The 26,589-nt window shown below is 34.0% G+C and overlaps 2 protein-coding genes and 1 non-coding gene across 6 annotated transcripts; all 3 read right to left on the bottom strand.

Moving 5' to 3' along the window:
- Positions 1 to 8,089: 8,089 nt before the first annotated feature.
- Positions 8,090 to 8,285, bottom strand: LOC128035023 (U2 spliceosomal RNA). Its single transcript, XR_008191427.1, has one exon. It is a non-coding gene; the product is annotated as a U2 spliceosomal RNA (small nuclear RNA).
- Positions 8,286 to 8,724: 439 nt separating this feature from the next.
- On the bottom strand, positions 8,725 to 10,530 carry LOC105804524 (expansin-A15). Of its 2 annotated transcripts, none has more exons than XM_012637175.2 (4): positions 10,374 to 10,530; positions 10,142 to 10,271; positions 9,742 to 10,054; positions 8,725 to 9,545 (listed from the first exon to the last, which is right to left on the bottom strand). In XM_012637175.2, exons 2-4 carry the CDS (start codon positions 10,266 to 10,268, stop codon positions 9,242 to 9,244), a joined length of 744 nt encoding a protein of 247 aa, XP_012492629.1. In that variant the 5' UTR covers positions 10,269 to 10,271; positions 10,374 to 10,530; the 3' UTR covers positions 8,725 to 9,241. The 2 variants fall into 2 exon arrangements, with proteins under 2 accessions (XP_012492629.1, XP_012492628.1); XM_012637174.2 differs by having other exon boundaries at positions 10,370 to 10,519.
- Positions 10,531 to 13,083: 2,553 nt separating this feature from the next.
- On the bottom strand, positions 13,084 to 18,317 carry LOC105804525 (uncharacterized). 3 transcript variants are annotated; one of them, XM_012637179.2, is made up of 5 exons: positions 18,019 to 18,317; positions 16,374 to 16,906; positions 16,220 to 16,305; positions 14,563 to 14,603; positions 13,084 to 14,473 (listed from the first exon to the last, which is right to left on the bottom strand). In XM_012637179.2, exons 2-5 carry the CDS (start codon positions 16,451 to 16,453, stop codon positions 13,469 to 13,471), a joined length of 1,212 nt encoding a protein of 403 aa, XP_012492633.1. In that variant the 5' UTR covers positions 16,454 to 16,906; positions 18,019 to 18,317; the 3' UTR covers positions 13,084 to 13,468. The 3 variants fall into 3 exon arrangements, with proteins under 3 accessions (XP_012492633.1, XP_012492631.1, XP_012492630.1); XM_012637177.2 differs by adding an exon at positions 17,615 to 17,780 and having other exon boundaries at positions 16,220 to 16,906; positions 18,019 to 18,314; XM_012637176.2 differs by having other exon boundaries at positions 16,220 to 16,906; positions 18,019 to 18,314.
- Positions 18,318 to 26,589: the final 8,272 nt, after the last annotated feature.

The following is a 26,589-nucleotide window of genomic DNA, read 5'->3' as shown; positions in this document are numbered from 1 at the left end:
ATCACATTCACAAAATAACTAACAATCAAACACATCCTAGGTGAATGCAATTACAAAAAGTAAGCATCACCACACTTTAGGTCGCGATCGTTATTGGATGCTGAGTCGGTGATCAAAAGAGAAATACCTAACTTGTGCATGGGAAACAAAACCGTACACTGAGTAAAACTCAGTAATATTTCTATAATCCGAACATTTAAAGACATAATAATACATGAATGTTCAAATTGAATAATTCAATCACACTATTAACTAAGCATACGATTACAAGATATCATCATTTCAATTTCATGCATATTAATACATTATTTCATGTTGTACTCAATTTTTCACATGATTTCATAGTTGATTTGGCTTTAACAAATATCTCAATTCACATCACTTGTTATATAAGTAGCTTTCCATATCAATCAACATTTCATTTATACAATGGCACAACTCATTCCATATTCAATTCCTGAGTACATAACTCATATTTCATTTGTTCACAACATATTTCACATTTCATTTTTCTATCCAATATCTCTTTTCCATTTAACATACCATGCAATTTCAATATCAAATATGGAACTTTATTATTTATTTACCCCTATTAACATGATTCAGACTTGGATGGATACACGGATCCAACCAACACACCAGTTTGGCACCCAATGCCTCATCGAATAAATTCGAAGTAATAACTACACCCAATGCTATATAAATTGACACCAGTGTCTCATAAGTTAAACCGAAGTAAATTAGCACCTAGTGCCTCATCGACTCGAAGTTGAAAAAATCTCTGAACTCTTCCTATCCTATGGCATGCCATCTATAGACGACTTAGCCCAAAACAATTAATAGGGTTCCATTTCATTTACAAATACATCAAATATCCAATTCTCATATATGCACATTATCACATTTAATCATATAGTCATTTCAATTTTTTATAATCAATACATTCATAATAATATATATACCAATTCAATCCATTTCAATCAACTATAATTTCAATTCAATCTCAAAGTACCAAAGTACTCACCTCAACTATTTACCATATGCAGTAATTCAAAATACAACAATTAACAACTAGATTCAAATTATAGAAACACAAACTGTGGATTCTGAGTTATTCAACATCGATTTTATCTTTCCCCTTTTTAGTCGATGATGTCGGTACGAATTTAGCTACGGAATTAAAACAATTAAAATATATTAATACTACACAATTAAATTCCACATTGAATATTTAAATTTTTACACAATATTTGCTCAAATTCTAATTTAGTCCTTAAACTGAGACTAATTTTTAACTTCCACATTTAATCCTATATTTTTATACAAATTTCACTTTGAGCTAAATTTAACTCCTCTTTTCAATTATACCCTTAACTTTCAATTTTTTTACAATTTAGTCCTTGTTACTCAAATTTTACAATTTATTCTACAATTTAATCCTTTTCATTTCTAACTTAAAATCTATCAATTTAATCCTAAAACTAAAGCTATTCAACAATAACAATATCTAAAATTTTAATCAATACTAAAATTTCAACATGGGTTGAATAGCTCTAAACACCGATTCCAAGAATGTAAAATTACAAGAAAATGAACTAAATTGACTAACCAATTAAAGTTGAAACTTATAAATCCCTAAGGTGTCGTCGATCACTCTTCTTCTTTCTTTCTATTTTCTTTCTCCTTTTCTTTTAATTTGCATGTCACCACTTTCTTTTATTATTTCTTTTTATAAAATAGCACATATGTATATACATTTCATAATAATTATTAATATAACATATATATATCAAACATGTTAATATCATCCACTAACCTTAGGTAATTGGATAATTACTACTTTAGTCCCTCTATTAATTTTTAATCTATAATTCAACTTTTAACCCTTATGCGATTTAGTCCCTATACCATAGCAATTCTTAATTTCTGAAAATTCACTTAATCAAAATCTAATTCATTACTAACTAACCTCATAAATATTTAAATAAAAATATTTACGGGTTCATTTTACAGAAACGAGGTCCCAGACTTCACTTTCCAACACCCTCACTATTGGGTCGTTACATGTCCACTTAACAAATTCATAATACAAAAATCCACTATAATAATATAATTAACTCGTAAATATTAATAGTAATAATTACTAACTCAATCATTGAAATGCGGGATTCTAAAACCACCATTTTTAGTACCATTGAAAATGGGTCATTACACTACTCTCAACAGTTTGCTGATTTATGATCGCAACTGATATCATTAAAGCTCACTGATTTATGATCACGGCTTAAGTTCATTGATTTACGATCATGAACAATTCATCTAGAATTCGTTGATTTACGATCATGACTCCTCTTAACAGTTTTTTGATTTACGATCGCAACTGATATCATTAAAGCTCGTTGATTTACGATCACAGCTTAAGTTCATTGATTTACGATCATGAACAATTCATCTTGAGTTTTTTTATTTACGATCATGACTCCTCTCGACTCTTCTTAGCAGTTTGTTGATTTACGATCTCAGCTGATATCATTAAAGCTCGCTGATTTATGATCACGGTTTGAGTTCATTAATTTACGATAATAAACAATTCATCTAGAGTTCACAAATTTACGATCGCAACTGATATCATTAAAGTCATTGATTTACGATCATGGCTTAATTTTATTGATTTATGATCATGAACAATTCATTTAAAGTTCACTGATTTACGATCACGACTCCTTTTAACAGTTTACTGATTTACAATCGCTATTGATAACATTAAAGCTCGCTGATTTACGATCACAGCTTAAGCTCATTGATTTACGATCATGAACAATTCATCTAGAGTTCGCTAATTTACAATCACGACTCCTTTTGATAGTTCGTTGATTTACGATCGCAACTGATATAATCAAAGCTCGCTAGTTTACGATCACGATTTCAGTTAATTGATTTACGATCATAAACACTTCATTTAGAGTTCGTTGATTTACGATCACGATTCCTCTTAACAATTTGTTGATTTACGATCGCGACTGCTATTATAAAAACTCGCTATCATGAACAATTCATTTTAAATTAGTTGATTTACGATCACAACTTCATTCAAACAATTTCTTGATTTATGATTACAAATGGTATTTACATAGCTAACCAATATACGATCGCATCCTTTTCTAAATAGTTCATCGATTTACAATCATAATCAATGTTTTAATAGCTCGTCGATTTAAAATCATAAATATACTAATAAGTTTATTGACTTGCAATTGCAATTAGTAAAATAAGCATACTAGAGGCAATTTGCTTATAGATTAAAACACAAATAAAAATAGTCTTTTCATTTCAAAACAACATTCCATGATGCAACAAATAAAGGAGAAGGAAATTAAACATTGGCATTCGAGTCATCAGCACCCTCCCTTGTATCTTTATTCTCATTTTTCTCAGAATCTGCAATGGGAGCAACACTAGCCTCAACAAGTTAATCAGGCATAAAAAGTCTATTTGATTTCATTCACTCTTCAGTGAACTTTTTCTAAGCAGGTCCCGAGGGGAAGGGGATGTCAAAACCAAGTTGAGCATCTGTGAGATGACTCAAGGCATCGAGGTTTACCCTTTGAGCGTTAAAGTGCCCACCAACAACTTGGGCATGCAATAGAATGTTTGACTTTAATTTTTGCAGATAGCCTTAAAACTTTTGCATCGTCTCCCTAGTACTTCACTAAGGCTTCCTTGTGACTCTTTTCCAACTTAGCGATATCAATTTTGTTCTCACCCATGGCTTCAATACTCTTTTGAAGGTGAACTTTTTCAACTCGAAACATGACAATCTCCTTATACAATTAATCATTGGCTTTTTATGAAAGCATAAGGCATTCCTCTAGCCTTTCATTCCTCTCTACCAGCCTTATATTGTCTTCTTCCAACTTCTTTTATAGCTTGCAAGCTTCCTCTAAGGCTCATTGAGTAGAGTAGAATGAATTCTCAAATTCTTTCTTTTTTATTTCTTCCTTTTGCCCCAAGGTGATAAATTTAGTCTCATTAAAAGTAACTTGCAGAGACATGATCAACTCTTTCAAGGATGGCCTTTTGGTGGAAGAAAATGAAGCAGAAGGGAAAATATATTCCCTAACCTATTGAGGCATCGATTTTTTCCACTTCTTGCTCACTTCAATAGGGTAGTAGAGGAACCTTTTCACGCTTAGTTGATTGCGCCAATAAGGTGTTGACTTTGCCACTAGTGGACACCAATTTCAGTGAGCCCTAAGAATAATGGGTTCTATATTTTGGATTACCCTAAATGTACCTCTAGTGGGTGGTCTCATAGGGGGAAGAAACACCTATGGAGAAGGGGTTACAACAGCAGCTGACATGGTCTTCGAGGGTGCTGCACGATCTTTTCCTTTATTTCGACGAAGCTCACATACCTTTGGCATATCTTCTTATTCGTTGCTTAGTACAACATTAGCAGAACCAACTATTGTTTTTTGTCTCTTTTGACTGCTACCACTTCCTTCCTAGTACGAGCTCTAGAAGAAGCACTTCGTACATTCTGCATGAATGACTGTACATCCATGTAAGCGTCAATCTTTCTTGATAGACTTGTTGATTCGTTTGATGGTGTAGACTTCTCACCAGCTTGAGCTAGGCTTGCGTTACCAACAGGTCTATCGCCAGCACCAACAGTATTTATAGGACTGCTTGTTCTACCTTTTTGAATCCTAGTAGACTTGGAAGACCATGAACGAGGTTTCAATTTACAAAATGTATAAAAGTAATTCCTAGGTTCCATTTTTTTCCTAGAAGAATAAGCTCGAGTTTTTCAGTAGCCCCGTGTGGCCACACGAACTCTACAGGTAACACTGATTATGTTTTTGTGTCATTTTGATCATCAATGGGTCGCCAGCCATTAGGGCTCAAATCTAGAAGGAAAAAGTGAAACACATTCCTTATTGTCAACATTTCCTCGAGTTTCAAGGCACGACTTCTATGAAGCCTTGCAAGTTGAGCCCACCTTATTTCGCATGTAATAGGTCGCTTTCATATACAAACAACTTTGCTAGGGACAAACCATTTAGTAGGGAATTTGAAATCGTCCCCAAATTTTTTCTTCACTTACACATATTTGGAACGATTTAAACGGAGGTTAGACGACCAATTTGAGATAATTGACTCACAGCCTCTCGAGGAGTAAAATACAAAATGCCTAACGAACCTCCCCAATTACAAGCCTTTAGCTGGTATAGATTTTGAAAGACAAATAGCAATGGTGCTTTATCTCGTCGACAAAAATCTATGAAATAAGCGATTGCAACCCACCACAAGAAACCAGACAATTGCTTGGGAGTTATCCCATACTCCACAAGCAGGTGCCAGAAGAATGGGTGAAGAGGAAGGTGAAAACTAGCCTCCAACGCATGTAGAGGAAGTAGAAAACCATCATCGGTGTCACTTAACCTCTTCACACCTTCCACAATCGAAAACTCGTAAGCAAAATTGGGTAGTTGAATACCTAGCATAGCCAAGTGAAGACTCGTCTCCTCGTACTTGGTGGTACAAGGATAGGCTTTGGCCTCTACTAGAGTGCTAGCGGCACGATTCTCTAAATGCCTCGAATACCCATCATTGGGCCTACCACGACCACTGCCACCATTGTGGCTGCTTCCCCTTATTCTAACCATGACGACTTACCAAACCCAGACTAACTAGAATGATGATTTGGAGAATTTCAAAATGTTTACCTTTAGGTGTTGATTTCTCTTCTCAATGGCACCCCTTTTGCAAAACTTTTTTTTGAAATCCAAATGGTTGAGCATCTAAGGTTGAATCCAAGTGATTTTAAAGAAGTTTGAGACCCGACAGTTCACCTCTCTAAAAGTGAAAATCGAATCAGTTTGTTACAATTGTACCCCCTTGATCACATGGCAAAGCCTATACAACAATTTTAAGTGAAAGATATACGCAATAAGTTTGACTTGACAATCCACACTTCGTTTAGATAAGTTCTTAAAAGAGTCAATTTGTAACTCTTCTTCGAACTAGGTGGGGGGCAAATTGTTAGGATGTTCGCCACAATCGACCTGCGACCTGCTATCTAATCAAGACCGACCTGATCCCTTCTTTACTTCGGTAAACATATAATTCACTCAGACGAGATCACATGTAATGGGTTCACACTACCATGCAGGTGAACCCAAACTAGGAAGATACGTGTTGACCCTAGTGTCATGGGTTGCGCATGAGAGCCCGCAACCATGACGAACTCGTACGATCCATCGCATTTGAGGGAGGTCATTTGGCCCAATCGAACTGGTCCATTGCTTGGAGAGATTAAAAGCCCATCTCTGGAGCTTGGTAAATATGGAAAGTGATCTTCAAAGATATGCTTGGCAAATATGGAAGGTGATCTTCAAATATATGTGATCATAGACATTAAATGTAATCTTTAGAAGATACGATTATGTAATATTAGAAATTTGATATCTAGATAGCTTTTAATCGTATCCATTGATGTACTTTGATTTATATCGTTGATTTTGGGGAGGCTCAGCTATAAATAGAGGCTTTTCCGGTCATTGTAAAGTATTCAGTTATTAATAGAATTTTGAGAGCATTCACTCAAACTTTTCTCTCAAGTGTTCGTGCTTTTTTGTGGCTTTTGTTCATCTTTCAAGATCCGTTCTTACTTCGTTCTTCTGCTGTTCTTCATTGGTGCCTCAGAGGAATTCTATTGAATCCTCAATTGTTCCGAGTTAAGGCTGACTTAGGCATTTTTTAGTTAAGAAACTGCCTAAGGCCGCACAGGTCGCATAGGAAAAATCTAAGTCCGTGACACTAGCATGGCATACGTGTTAGTATGCATGGAGACCTTTCTAACCCTAGTACGTCAAATCAAGGGACCGTGCCTTATAAATAGATAAATTAAGCCCCCATGGGAGACACGCTCACAAAAACACTCAATAATATTCTAACGGATTAAATGAACATTTCTCAAGCACATCAAACTAGCTAGTTAATCATCTTCCATGGATACTAAATTCCTCGAGATTTGATAAAAAAGGGGAAAAGCAGAGGAAGTTGATCTTTGCTCCAAAATATTATTATTGTGATAGGGAATACGAAAGTTTCGATACTTTTTGGAATTTTTTATGTTTTCATTGTTTTGAAAATTTCATGTTATGAGTTTCAGTACTTAAAAAAGTGTTATTCCACAAGAAACATAACAAGATTGTTATCTAGGAGGTGAAAAGCCTTGGCAACAACATTAAGCTTAATCGTTGGTTTTAGTCCAAACGTTTTACTTGCAATGGTAAGTAGCAAAGGAAACTGCATTAGTTTCCTCGATGTTGAACCAAGGGAAAACTGAACATCTTTAAACTATAGCATTTTAGGGATGAGATAATCATGTAAGGCATAGAGTGAGGAGTATTAGAATTGTATGACTCGAGGGTAAATGTGAGGAGGATTTTAGGCAATGAGGTGCATTGTCAATTCCAACCAAGCTCGAGAGTGTTAAAGTCAGTTTATCTCTTATCATAACTACTGATGGATCTTGACATTAAGTTTTAAGGGACTTAACTCTTTTTTTTTTTTAACGATGGTTTTAGTGAGAATATTTAAAAATTTTGGCAGGTCAAATTAAAATTTTCAAAAATTTTAGAGGTTTCACGAAAATTTACAAAAAAAAAAATTGAAGAGTCTAATTGAAATTTTTAAGATTTTTCAAAGATTTAATAATAATTTTAAAAAATTTTGGGGCCAAGACCCCTAGGCCTCGACGTGGATTCACCTCTTATGTTGAATATGCTGTTTTAGTTCCCATCAACAAACATTGCATGAATGATTGAAATACACGGATACACCATGCATTGCAAAATGATTGAAATAGTTGAGTAAAGCAAACCACAAGATTGGTAAGAGGATCTGAACACTTCCCATTGCAACAAGGCCGACTTTTGTGGTGGGAATTGCTTCAATAGTTGTTCTCGGTAATATATTTTTTCTAATTTGGTGTCCTTATCAAACTTCAGGATCAAAAGAATATGACATTACCTTCAACCAAATCCTTGCAGAGCAAATAACGGTTCAAAACTTGTAGTGGTTGGGGTGCGCCAGCCCAAAGCTATAGTGCAACGCTTGGGCGACGCGCGAAAGCTCTAGTAGCAAGCTACTGTGGTGAGCTTACCCACTAGAAAAATAAATTTAATATCATGTAAGCCAATGGCCCACGTATCAGATATTAAACTGATAAGAACAGATACTACACTTGATCTTAGCCAAAAGGCCGAGAAAGGTATACCTCGCCTATGGAAGCTCGCTTGTTTTCTAATCAGCTTCTCGCTTCACGTCTTTTTGTTCTAGCGGTGTGGGATTTACACAACATTGTTATCCGCAACCTCATTGCAAGTTGCTTCTGAAACCAAGGCTGAACGCCTTTCACTATACAGGCGATTCTTGTATGATTAAGTCGAAAAAGACTTCAAAATTCAAAATAAAAAAACACCCATTTATGAGGGAGATTGACTTTAATTGGAGATGATTTTCTCCATGGGTTTATCTGGGATAACTCTCTGCCATCCATTGTTGGTTTGAGCAAAATTTGTTCTGTTATTTTTTTGCGTTAGGATTCACAATTATCCCCCAACACTTATTTGACTCATAAAACTCGAGATTTGATTCCCCCGAATACTCAAGGTTAACAAAAATCATTGCCAAAATATACATAAGCAACTGAACTTCGCAGAAAATGCAGGCTATATCATTATTAGTAAGGGTAAATCTTATACAAGACGATGAAAATGAAAATGATGTCTTCAAAGCACATTCCACTCCAAAAGATTACATGAAACATGCAGTCCTGGCTGGAAAAACTGAGACTACTCTTCAACATTATTTAGTACGATATGTAGACAGGCCTCTATGGCCCCATAGAGACCAAATTCACACAAACTTTTATCACTTTTTGATGCATCTTCACGTCAAATTCCAGAACAAAGCATTCATCCCAAAATAAAAAATAGTAAAAAAGAAACACAACGGCAGCAGTCAGGGCATTTGTAAAAGTACCCCATGGTTACAACTTTTGTCCTTGTATTACAAACCTATAAATGGTATTTATATATCAGATGCAACTAACTAGAAAACTAAAACTACTTGGTTAATGGTTGTTTAAGCCTTAGGGGCTTGGTCTTGTTGGGATGAGATGACTTAAATTTTTAATGTTGGTTAGTTTTGGGGGTGAAGATCGAAACAATTAAAATTGCCCTCCCGTAAAAGTTTGGCCAAATGCCCAATTCGCAGGAGCCACGTTATTGGAGGTGACAAAGCGGCCATCGCTTGTTGTGACCTTAAAAGAGAGTGCTTGGCCATTCATGTAAGAGTTGCTTTGCCAATTTTGGCCCCAATTGCGAGACATCACTTGCCAACCAGTTCTAGAGCCTTTAATGGAGACAGACACCACATCTCCAGCACCTCCAACATTGGTTATCAATACAAGGTTGAAGTATGAATGTCCATTTATGGTAAACCTGATGCCACCAGATTTCCTACAAGCAACCCTGCAAATAAAATGATGGTTTTCAGCATGTCCTCAACCATTAAAATTATACTATTGACTAGAACTTAGTTACGTTGATTCGTATTAGCAATGAATTGACATGAGCGTTAAATGAAACATGACTTACAAAGTAGAAATTCTCGAGGTTATAGAGCTATGTTAGACTGAAAAGGACACTGGTTTTTTTTGGCTTTTACCTTCTGTATGCAACAGGCACTATCCCAGCTTTATAGTGAGCTATATGTTGGAAAACAGGCTGGGAGAGATCAAAGTGTCGTAAAGGAGGGTTACACCACCCGCCTGCATTATTAGGGAGAGCGTTGTTTGGTGGGCAGAAGTTTGTTGCTGTTACTATAATGGAGCCTTGGAGACACCATCTATTGTCATTAACACACTTGATCTCAAAGCATGCCCCACAAGCGAGCCCTTTGTTGAATAGAGCAGTGCTCAATGCAGCAGTGCTTGTGCCATAACCTTGGCTGTAAAGATTTCCATAGCCACATGCTCCACCTACATCATATGGAAAAAGGTAACTGAGACGGGAACCATGGAAAAGGACAGATGGTAGTTATACATTTCGTATTGCTTAGTTCTTACCCATTGTACCAGACGCATCACTGCTCCCATAGAATGTAGCGTGAGCGTTAGACCATCCACCTCCATGTCCATGAATCGTCTTCAACATGGCTAGAGAAGACAAAAGAAAAATTCCAAGAAAGTCCATTTTCTGCAAAACCAATTGACATCCAAATATCAGAATTTTGTAGATGAACGAATAAAGAAAGTCTCTGATAAATTTGTACAAGTGAGATGATGTTCTTATACCTACAAAGGCAAGAGTTAACTTTGAAACTTTGACTTGGAGAAGAAAGAATTAATGAGAAATAAGGTAAGGAAGAGATGAGGGGATCAAATTCTATTTATAGATGTGTGTGACTAGGGACAAACTGACGGGAAGGGAGGGGTTAGCAGGGGAAGGTGATGTAACGTAGACGCTACCAAGGTTCATGGAGATTTATTTAACTAACATTTTATAAAAAATAATAATTGGTACCCTTATCTTTTGAAAGACATTTGCAATGATATCAGTGTTACTTTTGCACCCTTCATATAAAAGAGAGTGGAAAATAATGTGTAAACCTGGAACAGGATACTCAATTGGCTTGGACCCATGTTCTTGTTGACATTCTTTTTGGACTTGAACCTGAAAAGAAAAGAAAAAAAAGTTAAGGAAAAGGTTCTCTGCATCGATTGATGGCCTCAACATTTTGTAAACTTACTTTTTACGATGTTCTTTTTTACACATTCGTGGCTTATCATTAAAGAACCTAAAGAATCCTTCCAGGATTGTGAATCTTATGGCAAAAGGTTAAAAGATATTTGGAAAAGGGTTAAAGATATTTGACAGAAAATTATCAGAGAAGTGATTTAGTACCATGAAAGTAGTAAAGATAAAAAGAGATACAAGAGCATCGTGCCGACTAAATGGTTTGAATCTCTACTTTTATGTTGATAAGAGAAGATGCTGTGATGATGTTACAGTGCAACCAAAAAAATTAGAGCTATTACTAGTCTGATGTTTTTCAGCTTTTTGTGCAGCATATGGTTTAACTTTCTATTGGACAGAAAAATGCACAGTATACTCTTAATACTGTCCAAGTTCATCAGTCATGTTTAACTTGAAATCATTGGTGATTTTCAATTCCTCTTCAAGTCTTACATTAAGATATCAATGAAAGAAATTCGGGAGAAGAATCACATCTATAGAATATAGGCTATGAAAAGTCATAATCAATGCATGTGGCTTACCGTCCATCTTACTAAAAGGAATGTTTATCCTTTTCCCCTTTTCCTTCCTCAATATACTTCAATTCCATTCTCTATGCTTTTAATCATCTTAGCTGTGCCAAGTTGACAGCCCTAACATTGTCTCCATGCTGCAATTCACTTTTGAATATGAAGCTTAATATAATCTTTACAGCTTGGAAGAACTTATATTTAAAACCGAACCACTCTCTATGGGGGACATTACAGATTTGTGTAAGTTAATATTCCAAAAACAAATCTGGATTTTTCCTGCAAATCTCCTTCATAGCCATTTAACTTGCTTGGTAGGATTTCATGCAAAAAAAATCTCACCATTTGGATTTCTAGCAGTATTAATCATTGAATGCATTAATGAAGGGCAATCAGCCAAACACTCGTGCAGCTATTCATCATTGATGAATACTTTTTTTTTGTTCATAAAATAGAAAACATATATACATATTCAAATGAAACTAAAGAGAAACAGTTAGATGCCTTTAGTTTTTATTATACAGTTGTCCTTCCAATAGCACCTAGACACCTCTCTTCTGCTTGGACAAGCTTTGGAATTTAGAATCAAATCTTCTAAAGAGGAAAATTCCATATCTTCTGAGAATTGATCAATGGCGGTGGGAAAATATATTTACTTGATAGAAACCTGACAAAACATTGATTAAAAAATAAATCAAAGGTGACAAATGACTACATCAGTTTCACCTTTGCATGCATGTTACCAGTAAACCACTTCTTGTTCAAATAATAATAATAATTTACAATTGATAAAAGTAGATTCCGACTGGATAAATTCTACCAAATTAAAAGGTTATTTTTCCTCACTCTTTTGAGGACAACTTAAAAGTTCAATGCTAAGGGTTTTGATTCCATTGTAGAGAACAAACAGTAAGATTGAAAATTTTATTACCATATTCTTTCTTAGTCATCACTCATCAATTTCCAAATTAATGAAGAATATTGTTCTTATTTCATGTACTAACAACCAGATCATGGTAGTTGGAATTTGCGACAAAATAAAGAAGAAATCAACCCCACAACCAGATGTTAAAGTCCCAAAGAATGGTAACAACAAATCAAAGCAGGCCATGCATGCCAAAGAAAGTTCTGTAAACCAAACTGCACATGGGATCACATGGCCAACTTGTTCAAACAATAGAATAAGATGAAAAATAAAAGCCTAAAAGACCTAGTTGAATACCCTTTACACATACAGTTAACCCCACATTTTATCCAAATTTAAAAAGGGTTGTCAAGGTACAGAGAGACTAACAACTTACAGATCAACTCTAAGCCACATGAAAGCCAGAAAGTAGCTTTGGTTTGTGGAAGCCACCCATCTATATGATGGAGACTCCACTGGGATTTCCCTGCTCACTTCTTTGTTGTATTTGCCACTTCAAATTTGAGACCCCGCGTGCACAATATTTTTATACAGAGAACAACATGTGAATGCATAATTCAAACAGCAACGTCTCAAACACTGGCATGCACTGAAAATCGACATCTAGTGGAGTCCATGATATTTAAGTTTTATGCTTTTTTATTGTCTCCAATAGGAAATGGATCATAGACTATAGGGTTCTTTGCAATGTGATGAAACAGTATTCTAAGTACAGAGCAACTGAAGGTCTTGTGCTTGTCATTCAACTATCGCTTTAGAGACAAGGCCCCATAAAACAAGCACTATTAAGCGCCCAACAACTTGATTAAGCATAAAATTAGAGTAAGAAAGCCATATAGCTGGGCCTTTGACCCCATTGCATATTAATACTAAACATACAATTACAAATAATGCGCTTTCAAAGCAAACACCTCCATTCATACATCTGCACTACGAACACAAAATGGAATACTTTCCAATTTAAGCACGGAAAGTAAACCTGTATGTTGCAGTGTAATCATATTGATAGCTCATTTTAATAACACAATAGAACAAACTTAGCAGACTTGCTTGCAACTCATAATGTGCTTAAGCAAGCAATAAGATATTCGAGATGTCCTTGCTACTAACCTGAGAATGACCATAGGAAAAGATAATGTATTGAAAGTAGCAAGAGTCCAGAAAATGACTAAATCTATCTATTTGCAAGTGAATCACATAAACTATGGAATAGATACTTGACGTCGAACTGCTTCCCTGCTAGAAGAAGAAGATGATCCAATCCTCTGGAATACCTTTGTGCTAAATATATCTTTACTTTTTCCTTTAAACGTAAAATGCTTCTTAAGACGATTTTTTATCGAAGAACCATTGTCATTCCCTCTCGGGCCTGACCGAGACCTGCTTCTCAGTTTTTCCTTGATGTGATTTGAGAATTCATCATCTTCCCGGTCTTCAGATATCATGGCACCCCTGCTCCTTCGTAAAGATCTCAAAGCCACTTGCAAAGGTTCTGAAACTGATGCAGATTCTTCTAGTGGTCCAATGGTTTTGAGGCACAATGGGCATGGAGGATCATGAATCTGGGACTTCGGAGTAACTTGCTCTAAGCATTCAGCGTGGAACACATGGCTGCAGGGTAGAATCCCAGCAGTTGGCATGTCACTACCTCTAATTATTCGATGTGAACTCCAGGGTGACTTCTGCCACAAAAGTTTTCCACAAACTCCACACTTGTGGTCTACCACAGGGCCAATAGGGGACCTCAGGTTCTCTACATCAACATGCTCTGCAATGTCAAACTTTTCTCCATCTAACCCTAGATCATAACTGCTAGCACTACTCCACCTAAAACCTTCTCTTCTAGAGCTAGCACTGAGGTCTGGTGATGCTTCAGACCTTTGAAGTTCAGAAAGTGTTTTGTGAAACCTGTGCTCAACACTAGAACTGTTTCCATGCCAGTGAAATGGTGAGAAGCGGTCCTCGTTAGGTGTTAACTTGCCAATACTGTTAATGTCGGCATCACCAAAGCCTTCGGAATCTGAGACAGGGTTGCGAAACACTAGAGGGTAAACAGCTTTTGTCATGTAAGAACGCCTACCAGAGAAGTTGCGATTGGGAAAAGAGAAGGGTTGCTTGCTAGTGGATTCCCAGTGACTAGATTCAGAGAAAGATGAAGGGGATCCAAAGCTAGGGGATCCTGTAGCTGCTTTAACAGCATATCGCCGCTGCATGAACAAAAAGCGGAAATATTTAAATGATCAAATTTGTTCTTATATAAATGCTACAAAACTGACCAAGTTGAAACACAAGTCACCTCAGTGGAGCAAGGGAACCAAGAGGTCTGGGGCACAGGTCCTGATAATTAAAATTAGGTTAAGAAAACAAACATATGATAGTTCAAATGATAGAAAATCTATAAAAGGAAACTGTAGCCGATAGCTGAATCATAAATATGAAAATGCAAACATTCCAGCCTAAATTATATATAATGAACTTCATTTTGGTTGATTGGTATAAAATTCAGGGAAAAGGGCATTAGAAATCTAGCTGTAGTCTTCTAAAAGAGGGAAGAAAAGATAAATAGAGTATTCGATTTAGCAATAACAAAACAAGCTAGTTGACTAGTGTGACATCCCTCACTTCATACAATTCTGTGAACTATAATAGTTTTATCTTCACAGTACAAGTGACTGCTTCGGAAACATCCATCATTTAGGCAATTTTGCAAAACGTTTTAATTTTTGGTATCATGATCAACATATTATGATGAGCTTTTGCTGTTGTGTTGTAACAGGATCTACTACTGAGTTCAATATCTAAATGCCTTTAATAAGCATGACATCATGGATTTAAGTATTTATGCAACAATCCCAGGGATTGAATTGGGATAGCTTCAACTAACAATCCTCAATAGATTGATCAGCCTATCCCTCAAAACCAATAAAAAGATATAAGCATTTGAATTATCAACCCCAGACACCATCATTTCCAAATAGAAGCTTGGGAATAAAACATGTCAGGGCAAACTACTGGATAGAATCAGGGCAACTGAGGTGATTCTGCAGCAAAAGCGAAAGCTTGCTTTATTTACTTTTTGCCCTACGATTCTGGAGCAACAGTAATCGTGAAGGAGAATTGGGTACATCACAGGTAGCAAAGGAGCTCAATGGCCAAAAAGTAATCACTGATAGAGGACCTCTGAAATGTTCAATGAATTCCATAGTGCAGGTTCTCTCAAAGCTCAGGGTTGAACCAGATGATTAACATTTTAAATATATCCCCAATAGGAATGAGGGAATTAGTTTCATCGACAGAAGTACAAAAACTTTGAAGAGACAAGTATATGCCAGTCTAAGAGACCGTTCTGATATTCTTGCAGTTTACATATAGAGTTATAGTTCTAACAAAGAATTAATTTAAATGGACAGAACACATCATCCTAATCAGAAAAGCATTCCATCTATCCTCTAATTTTGGAGCACATATCTTTTTCCAATATCGCAATTATACATTCCTGAATAACTCACTAAATGACAAGACAACATGCCACTATGGAAAGTAATTCGTATGGAAAGGCAACACATCAAAATGGAAATCATGAAAGAGATAAGAGAAACCATGATAAATAATCAGTAATGAACAGTCAAAGTATTCGTTGTATTATGGCTTGCAGAAAGTAAAGACTTCCAAGAATCTACAATATCATGCCACACATCGGTTCCAGTATTAACTGATTATACTTAGAAGAACTTATTTCACCAACCCTTTATTTCAGAAAAGGCAATTAACTGTGACCAATGACCATATAAAAACTAATAAACTTAAAGAAAGTACATGACATTTGACGTTCTGTTCAAACAAAAAATGCATTAAGACATGCAGCTAACTGAATGCGATTAATACAAGAAAGTGGCATGTGATATATCATACATCTCAATCAGCAAGAACAGTAAGAATCAACCTAAGATTACCTCCAACATTAGAGCCAAGGAGCTCCTCTGGATTGAACCTTGGAATGGGCGAAGTCCATCGTGGCACCTGAGCATTGTAAGGTGGGCTGCCAGAATAAGAGAGTGCACCATCAGAAACAGAGTGGTGATGATTGATGTACCCTTCACTGCCTACCTTGCTTCTGCTACCTCTGCTATTTGAAGACAGTGATGAACCGTGTAAACCAGCAGCATGCGACCCATGTGACAAACCATCTGAGTGTAACCTACAGTCCCATATCCTCAATGGAGGAGGAGAAAAACTGGTGTTTGTCCTCCAATGTGGTTCATTACGATCCATGGAACAGTCCCTTCTGTTAGTGGGTGATTTTGTTCCATGTGGCCCAGCGGCCACACAACAAAGTGCACCCGTATTAGCTATTTTCTGTTGGCACACTAAGGTTGTTCAGTAATCTAGTTTAAGATTTTCATCAAAGTATGAAACTCCACACGCTTATCAGGAACCAAGCATAGTCAAATCTCAACAAAACTAAACCAAAGAAATTATTGAAGCCCACAGTTATCCACCCTAGACTTGAACCAAAGCAGAAGGCATATCACATTCCCATCTTTTGAGGAATAATAATGGTAAACAAGAATGCACTTAAGCAAATTTCAACTCCAATAAGCCACTTGAACTAGGATTCCTTAAGACTCGGCTTTTCCTGGCTGCAATAATCCATTTGAGCAATGTAATTAGTGACTCAGCATAATATTATGGTCTTATTCAGAGGAAGAAAAAAAACCCGAATTGCTATAGATCTCAAAATTAGAATAGAGAAATAACAAAAAAAGAAGGAAAAATAAACAATAATATAATAACCAACAAAATGAATTTTAGGATAACTAGGCAAAGAATATAATATTAATAAGGCGTTATTTAAAAGTGAGCATCTCTCATAAGTTCACCAAACAATATATCTAAACATTCAAATTCAATGGGAAAGACAATCAGTAAGTTGTACAACAGAAAGAATGCAATATGAATCACTGAGACAAGTACAAAGAAAATGTTGTTGATTATACAAGCTTCACAATTTTTTTATTTTTGGCATTTATATAAAGGGAGCCACAATTTGCCAAGTTTTTTTTTTTCACATTTTTTACACATTGTTAGCCTCTTTTATACCCTTTCTCTTTTTAGATGCGTTTTTGTTTGAAGAATCCTAGAACAAACATGTTGCACTTTTCCATAGTTATAAACAGGTGAAATCAAGATAATTTCCAAAAGGCAATAATAGAGATTGAAAATCACAGAACAATGCAGGCAAGTGTCACTGTTGGCAACAAAACCTGAAAGAATTTCTGAAGTATCTCAAAAGTGTAAAAATTTCAAATAAACATGAAGTAGTATAATTATGTGCAACACTTTCAAACCTAAGATTATGTTCCCAACAGTATGCAAATCTAACTGCATAATCAATCATTGGTCAAAAAAAAAATTCTAAACTTCAAACTCCTAAAACATCATAGAAGGAAATGATAATCTTGTCCCTCCCACTTCAAATACGTCAATGGTCCCCAAAAAATGATACGTGCAAAACTGAAAAAAATAAAAGATCGAACTTCCCATCAAAAATAGCAATTACCCAGAAAAGAAAATTACTCTAAAATATCAAAAAGGGAAAATACCCAAACTAAAAAAATTAGGAAAGTTCATCATCTTATCTCTAAATCAGCTAATAACAGAAACCATAATCTAAAAAGAAATTTTAGAAAATAAAAAAAAAAAAGAAAAAGGAAAACCCCTGAATCAAAATGAAGAGAGAAAAAGAGGGTACCTTGAGAAAGAGCCCAATCTGAACTGGATTATGAAGAAATCTGGGGATTTTATGTCAAGGAAAAACAAAAGAAACCCTAAGCTGTTTTGAGCTTTTTCTATAAGCAGTTGTGTGTAGAATAAAATTGGGGAAAAAGGAAATGAGACAAAGAGAAAGTGAATGAAGAAAAAGGTAAAGAGAGGGAGGCTAATGAGAAGTGAAAGCGATGGGGGCATCACATTATTGTGACTACAACAACGTTAGATTACGATCATGTCGAAAAAGAAAATTTGTTAAGGATTTGCAGTAACATTTATTTTTGGGGTTTATTTTTTGAATTACTACGTTAGACAAAAGTCTCCTGTTCCTGTTCTAAAGTCATTGCTTTGCCATAAATTCTAAAATTAGAAAGTTTAATTAAAAAAGATTAAAATGAAAAAAATATTTTCTTTTTTATCTTATTCTTCTTCTTTATTTTTATGAAAAAGAATTGAAAAAAATAAAATAAAAATATGAACATGTAAATGAAACTAAATTAGATTCCATGAAACAGGGGTTCACTTATAGGGTAGGCTACGTGAGAAAGATGGGCTTGGAAAGTAGAGGAGCCCATAGCATAATCATTCACCACATTCAACCCCATATCATTTCTGCACATTTCCCATCACAACCTTACTTTAGTAGTCATCCACTAAAATCCCACTTTTCGGCACTGCCCCAAGTAGACCTGTCTATGGGTCGGGCGGCCCGGCCTGGCCCGACGGCCCATCCGAAATATGGGAGGGTTCGGGTAAAAATATAGGCCCAAAATATGGGCTTGGGCAAAAAAAGGCCCGTTTAAAAAATGAGTCGGGCTCGGGCTCAACTTTTTTAGCCCGGGCCCAGCCCAGCCCGGCCCGAATATAATAAATATATATTTTTTACTTTTATTTTTAAATTTTAAAATACTTTAAAAATATATTTTTTATTTTTTTATTTTTAAAATATTTTTTTTTGTGTTTATTAAAAATCGGGTCGGGCCGGGCTGAGCTCGGGCTTATTATTTTTTCCCGGGCCGGGCCTGGGCAAAATTTTAGGCCTATATTTCAGGCCGGGCCGGGCCCGGGCCTAAGAGTCGGGCCAAAATTTTTTCCCGGGCCCGGCCTGAACCCGGCCTGACCCGACCCATGGACAGGTCTAGCCTCAAGCATGTCATCATCTTTCTTTTTCTTTTCCTGTTGGAAAAAAAATATATATATTTTCTACCTAAATGGATTCTTTGTTTTACACCTACCAATTGTCTAGAGCTTTCCATGGTAGCCCGCCCAACTCGATAAGCCCAATTCAATTTGGGTTGGGTTTAAATAAATATTTTTATATTTCGGGTGGATCAATTCAATTTGAAAAATAAAATTTTAAATTTAATTAAAATATATAATATAAATTATTTTTTAATATTTTACTAATTTCCGAATAGTAAAACGGATTTTTTGAGTGGACCAAGCTGAAAACAAACTTTGATTTGAAAATTTTTTGGAACCGGGACTCAACTTGGCTCGGCTCATTGATATCTCTACAGTAGTCATACAAATTGTTTTTAAAGGGAAAAATACGGTGTGGTTTTAATGTGTCGATTTCTTCTCATGACTTTGTTTTTGGCTTTTAGGTAAACTAATCAGATAATCACTCGAGTTTTAAGAAGTTTTTATTTTGGTCATTGAATTTTTTTTTGTTAATTTAACCATCAATTGTAATTTTTAGTCACTCCATTATTAAAATGCCTTTGGTCACTAGACTAAATATTGACATTGTAACAACCCGATTTTGGGCCTAGCAGGAATAGTGGTTTCGAGACCACAAATTCGATGAGGACAATTTATTTTTATTATATTTTTATGGTCTACGATTTCACGAAATAATTTTGTGAAAAATTCGTTCGAAAATTTTGACGTTTGGGCACTCAATTTAGTCAAAAGGGCTAAATTGTAAAAAAAGCAAAAGTTGAGTTCTACATGTTAGAGGTGTCCAATTGTTATGAACCTTTAAATTGGAGGTCTTTATATGGTAATTAGCCCATTGGTTAAGTTATGGAAAAAAATAGACATGAGATAAGTGAAATAGGAAATTTTTAAGTTAGGGGCAATTTGGTAATTTAGTAATAAAAATAATTAAAAAGGGAAAAAGATGGCAAAATGTGCTTATCTTCTCCATGATGAACGAAAATAGCAAGGGGGAAGCCATAGTTAGGGTTTTCAAGCTTCCAAGCTCCATAGTAAGTGATTCCAAGCCCCGTTTTTAATGTTCTTTACGATTTTAGAGTCTCGATAACTTAATTTAGCTTATTCTAACAATAATTTAACCTAGGGTTTATATTTGGAAAAATAATCATAGGTGAGATGTGTTTATTTTGATGTTTTATGGTAGAATATGAAGCTTGAAATTATGTTAAACAACTTTTGCTAAGTGATTTTAAGTGAAAACGAGTAAAACGACATAATCGGTAAAAATACCTAATGTTCATAAGTAAGTGTTAGAGTGGGAATTTTATATTGCCATAGAAGGGAAAAATGTTCAGCATGTCATAATACATAAGAATAAGGGATAAAGTTTAATTTACGAGCTTTGGGGCAAAAGTGTAAATATGCAAAAGTTTAGGGGTAAAATTGTAATTTTTCCAAAGTTTGAGTCAAGGACTGTTTTGATAAATGTGAGTATTAAATAAGTCAAATGTGTTATTATAGATTAAGAAATAACTAGAATCGACCTTGATCGGAGAAAAGAAAAGATTAAAGACTAAATTGCTAAATTTTTATATTGTTGCACTAAAGTAAGTTATGTGTAAATAATAGCAATATATTTTTAGAAATTGTGAATTATATTTGATATGTGAATTATTATTATTGAATGTGGAAGGAAAATTGTTCATGAATTATTCAAGTGATAAAGTGTTTAAAATAAAGTGTTAAGTGTAAATTCCCGATTGAACTTAGATATAGAAGTGGATGAAAGTGACATGTCACTAGAGACCAGTGTTACAGTGAGTCCCGGGTGCTGGGTGATCTAGCATGTGTTGCAGACACCTGACAGCTTGTGTGAGCAGGCCCGTGGACATTTCCAGTGTTATTGATCAGTGGTAGCTACGGCTACATATCAGTGGTAGCCTCGGCTACATTTCAGTGGTAGCTTCGGCTACATATCAGTGTGGCACTTATGTGCTAATTCTCTACGTATCCGTGTATATTCCTAGTGTTCAATGGGAAATTGACTAAGTGAAAATATATGAGATTATGTAACGACTAAGTGTAATTGAATGATGAATATATGTGTGGAATTGAATTGAATAGTGATTGAAAGTGAAAAAGTGAAATTATGAAATAGTAGAATTAACAGTAAAATAGTTTTGGACAGAAACAGTTGCATGACTTTGAAAAATCACCAAAAATGGTGGAAATCAAATTAGAGAGTGAATAAGATATGAAATGAAAGGTTAATGAGTCTATTTTTACATAAAAGAAACAGAGTAAGCAAAAGAGTTATATATTTTGAGATATTTTAAGTTTAGTGAGACAGGGTCAGAATGAATTTAGAATCCCCTGTTCTAACTTTGGAAAAATTTTAAAAATTGTACAAAAATAATTATGGGCTAAACTTTATGTGTTTAGAACCCTTAATGAGTCTATTTTCAAGTGAAATAAACGTAAGTACTATCTGAATTCTGTACAGTGAGATAATTAATTTTTAGTAAAGAGAGGTCAGAACTGTTGAGTAATGAAATAGGGAAAAATTTAAAAAATAAACTGTACTTATTGGCTAAGCCAAAAATTATGAAATTTTTATGGTAAGAATATATGTGAATCTAGTTTCAGGGAAAATTAACAAATCTTAATTTGGAGCTCTGTAGCTCTAGATAAAAATAATTTAGGGTGGGTTTGGATGGGCAATTGGGTGCGGTGCGGTGCGTTTAGCTTACTTTTCGTCTCACGCTACAGTATCGCTATAGTATCTAATCTCACCGCCACCGCTATTTTTACACTAACCGCAGGTAAACGCACCGCCCATCCAAACCCACCCTTAGTGACTATGAATCAGATAGACAACTTTGAATATACATGTGAGTGAATAGTAAAATTATAGAAAATGTTATTTATAAGAGTGTTATGTACATTAAGGATGTGGAATGGAGAGGAGGAGGAGGAAGTATAAAATATATGAATGATTTGTATATAAATTGGTCATATGCCCGACTATATTTGATAAATGTTGAATTAGAAATGACATAATGTTTCATTTCAATTAGTTATTATGAATTGAATTCTAAATTCATATGGCTGAAACCAAACAATTATTTGTTAGTATTATGCATGACATAATGTATTATTTTATATACATATTCATGGTTGAATTATGATTGTTGAGAAAGATAGATAAATTCGAATGAAAGTTTAAATTGAGTAGAATGCAGGGTTGAGTACTTTCGTTCAGTGATAAAGACGAATTGACGGAAAATACCATGGATGGACCATGGCAATAAGTGATATGTGATTTCGTGTAAGACCATAGCTGAGCTATGGCATCGGTATATGTTATGTGATTACGTGTAAGACCATAGTTGGACTATGGCATCGAGAAAATAAATACTCAATTCCGTAAGACGTTTACTAATTTGACAAAGTTGGTAAGTGTTACATGGACTCATATTCAAGTGATAGATTTATTGTGATTGTTGAAGTTGAATTCAATTAAGTGATTTCACCAATTGGATATTGTATATGGCAAGATGTGTTAGTGAATTGCATATTTATGAAATGATATATGAAGTTCAGCAAATGATACATGAAATTAATATGAAAAGATTTATAATTGTTATTAGTATTGTTTCTGACATAATGTGGATTCTTCGATGTTGAAATGATTTAATGGATTTATTGAGCATATGAATGAGTATGAGACTCATACGAGTTAGTATAGAAATGTACATGTGTCTTATAAGCTTTGAAATGATAAGACTTGTGAATTGTGAATTAATCTGTGTGAAAGTATATGGGATAGATTAGCGAATCTTTACGAGATATTAAATATTTAATATATTACAATGGTGATAGCTATAAGGCTTGGATCGAATGAGTATATATTGGGCCTCGTAAGCCCTAATTAGCGATTCGAAGACAATAATTTGAAAGTTTTAATCTGTATGAAATTTTATAACTCGGTTTAATACGTTTATAAGTGTATATGTTCTGATAATGCCTCGTACTCTATTCCGGCGTTGAATACGGGTAAGGGGTGTTACAATGTGACATTGCCAGATTCGGCCATAACATTTAGGTCGGGTTTGGGGTGTTACAGACATGGCCGAGTATAATAATAAATATAACCTCTTAACATTTTACACATTCTATCAATTTAGTCCTAATTCTAAAAAAAAATTCAATGTTTACACATTATGCCAATTTGATCCTAATTTTAAAAATACATAAAAATTTCAAAAATAAAATAAAAATACATTTAAAAACTTCAAAATTGAAAATTTCCAAAAAAATGCTTTGGGATGATAATAGTAAATCTTTTTATCTATTTTTTTTAAGATGGAATCATGAAAACTTTTAGCTGGTCAGATTCAATTTATTTTCTACTTTTTATGTAAAGAATGTTCATGCATATTACGATAAGCATATCATATAGCTTAAGGAAAAAATGTCATGTGTACTTCTCAAGACATATTAAACATTCATGATTGAAACTAAAAATAAAAATCTTGCATGTTTTCTAAAAGATTGAGTGGGAGACGGTCCCTAAATAAGACCTACGGTTTCCATCAATGGTCTCTTGTGATGACATGATAATTTGCCGACCTTGAGGTAGGAATTATCATGTGGATTTCATTTAGGAGATTTCCTTTAACAAGACAACTAGTCATACATGTTATTTGTTGAGATTGTCCCCCGACAATTCATTCATAGTACATGCTATGATAAATGTTGAGTTTATGGTTATACACTCAAGATCATTCTAGTTAAGTAACTTCCCACGAAACTCTACATAAGTTAAAATAATGGCCTAACATGAAGCAATTATTAATACATGTGAATACCTATTAATTAGATGGAAATACATGTTCTTACTAGTTGGTTTAAGATTATCCCCAAGGTAATTTAATTTAATGGGTGTAGGAAATATCGTTGTAACGACTTACAAATGTTTTAAGATTTAATGTAAGATGCATATATATTTTAATGCATATTGTATGTTGCAAAAAATTCAAAATATTTGCTTAATACAAAAATATTAATACAATGGATGGTTTTATTGTACAATTCGAAAATGACACGAACTCCCTTAATATATTTATTAAGAAAAATTACAACAAAAGTAACTATAAGGAATAGAAAATGAACCTAATGATTGTCCTAACTATTTTTCTGGTATCTTGAGACATACATTGCTGGGCCAGTTTTTAAGCATGAAATTAATGCTTCCAAAGACTAGAATTCATCTCTAGGAGCTTATTGTTAGATCTTTATCACTCTCATTTCATTTCTTTGAGAGCTTAATTTTTGTAAACAAATACCTCGTAGAGATCTCTTTGTTTACTCTATTTCATATCATCAATTGTAATTTTGGAGGGTTTTAGTTAAGCCAGAAAAACTAAGAAGGGTTCTAATTAGCAATAAAAGTTAGGAGAAAATGTTATATCTAAGCCTTGTGAAAAAGATAGGGATTGTAAAAATTATACCTTCTCCTTGAAAAGAATCAATTCTAATAATGAATTGGGAAATCCTTAGTGGTGGGTAGTTAAGATAGTGGAGGTAGACAATTAGGGTTGAATCACTATAAATTGAAGTATCCAAGCTTTTATTTTATTTCCTTATTATTTAGAAAAATTAGCAAATAATTTTAAAATACCAATTCACCCCTCTCGATATTTTTAGGCCTAATATTTTATAATTTAAAAGAAAAATAAACTAAATATAAAATATGTGATAAATAACACAAAAATTATTATTTATTTAAATTTACTTTATAAATAGATTTAAATGAGTTTTATTTATTTTTCTTTTCAAATTTTAAAGAGATAAATATTTATTATTCAAGGGTAAATATAATTTTTTGTAAACATCTCAAAGGCTTTTTAGTAAGGTGGTCAATTTTAAACTGGCACTCCTATACTGGTTAGAGAAGTGGCAGAGCCACTAAGAGACCTAGGGTAGTCATGACCCCCTTAAAATAGTAAAATTTCAATTTAGGCTTTTTATAATTTATAAAATTTTAAATTAGTAATATTAAAATTGCACTTTGCCCCCAAATGATAAAGATATAAACTATTAAAATGATGAAATTGCATTTTTACCATCGTAAAAATATGCAATTTAATTCTAGCCCTCCCAAAAAAAAATTCCTGACTCCGCCACTGAGTTAAAGTATCACATTCGGAAGTAAGACAACAATCTTTAGATTCTAGTCTAGTGTAAAATTTGGTTGATGACGATTGTATCTATTTATATCAGTCGATTTAGCTTGTATTGGTTAGAATATGGTGTATCAACTAATGAAGGAAAATAATTTTTAATTTTTTTTATTATTTTGGATTTGTTGAAGGATGGATTTTACATGCTTAGTATGAGATGATCCTATTGTTTAATGTATGAAATACTACTTATCTGAAAATTTCATACATTTCTTTATTTTATATTTATTTAATGATGGATTCAATCTGTGAAGTTTATGGAAAAGTATTTTATATAATTAATAAGTATTTTATATTTGAGATTAGTTTAATTTCATTATTAGATATTTGCAAATATTTTTATATACATGTATAAAAAATAAAAAATAGTGAAAAACCTAAAACAATTTATTGAAACTACAGGTGTTCATGAGTCGACTTGAGACCCGATTCCAAAAAATTTCAAGCTCGAGTTCGAGCTTAGCTTGTCCAAATTAGTCGTTTTACTATTAAAAATAATAAAAAAATATTTTTATTTTAAAATAAATCATAAATATATTAAAATAAATATAAAATTATTTTTTATATATTTATTTTTAAACAATAAAATGGACCGAAGTTGAAAAAAATATAAAATTGAACTGAATAAACCCTAATTTATGAACATCTCTAATTGAAATAATATTAATAAAAAGATAATATATTCACCTACATCATATTAACTATCTTAATTTATTCGCTTTATAATATTAGAATTGTGTTGAGTTGAGTAAGGATTTTAAACAACACTTTGGCTATAAAATTGAAGTTCAATTGAGCATTGATTGCTAATCGCCACCACTAGGGAGCATTGGGGAAAAAAATATGGAACATATATATATCATAAACAAAAATATTGGAAGCAATTATTTATGCTTTTGACTAATCCCATTTTCCAAAATAAAAAAGAATAAAGAATGTTTCCTTTTATGTAAATTTGATGTTCATTAGCCTGGTGTTGGCTATATTCTATTGGCTAAAGTAAAGAAAGAGCATGATATATCGTCTTTAGGATTTAAGATAGCTCTTGCATTTTGTCTTTATTAAATTACAGAATCTTAAAGAGCCAAAAATACTAAAACCACAGTCAATTAACGAATCGAATTTGTTGATCACATAACATGTGAATT

The sequence above is a fragment of the Gossypium raimondii genome, chromosome 11, assembly GCF_025698545.1.
Source record: "Gossypium raimondii isolate GPD5lz chromosome 11, ASM2569854v1, whole genome shotgun sequence".
Lineage (NCBI taxonomy): Eukaryota > Viridiplantae > Streptophyta > Magnoliopsida > Malvales > Malvaceae > Gossypium > Gossypium raimondii.
Note: the sequence above shows the minus strand (reverse complement) of the source record. Positions and strands in the feature narration are given on the sequence as shown.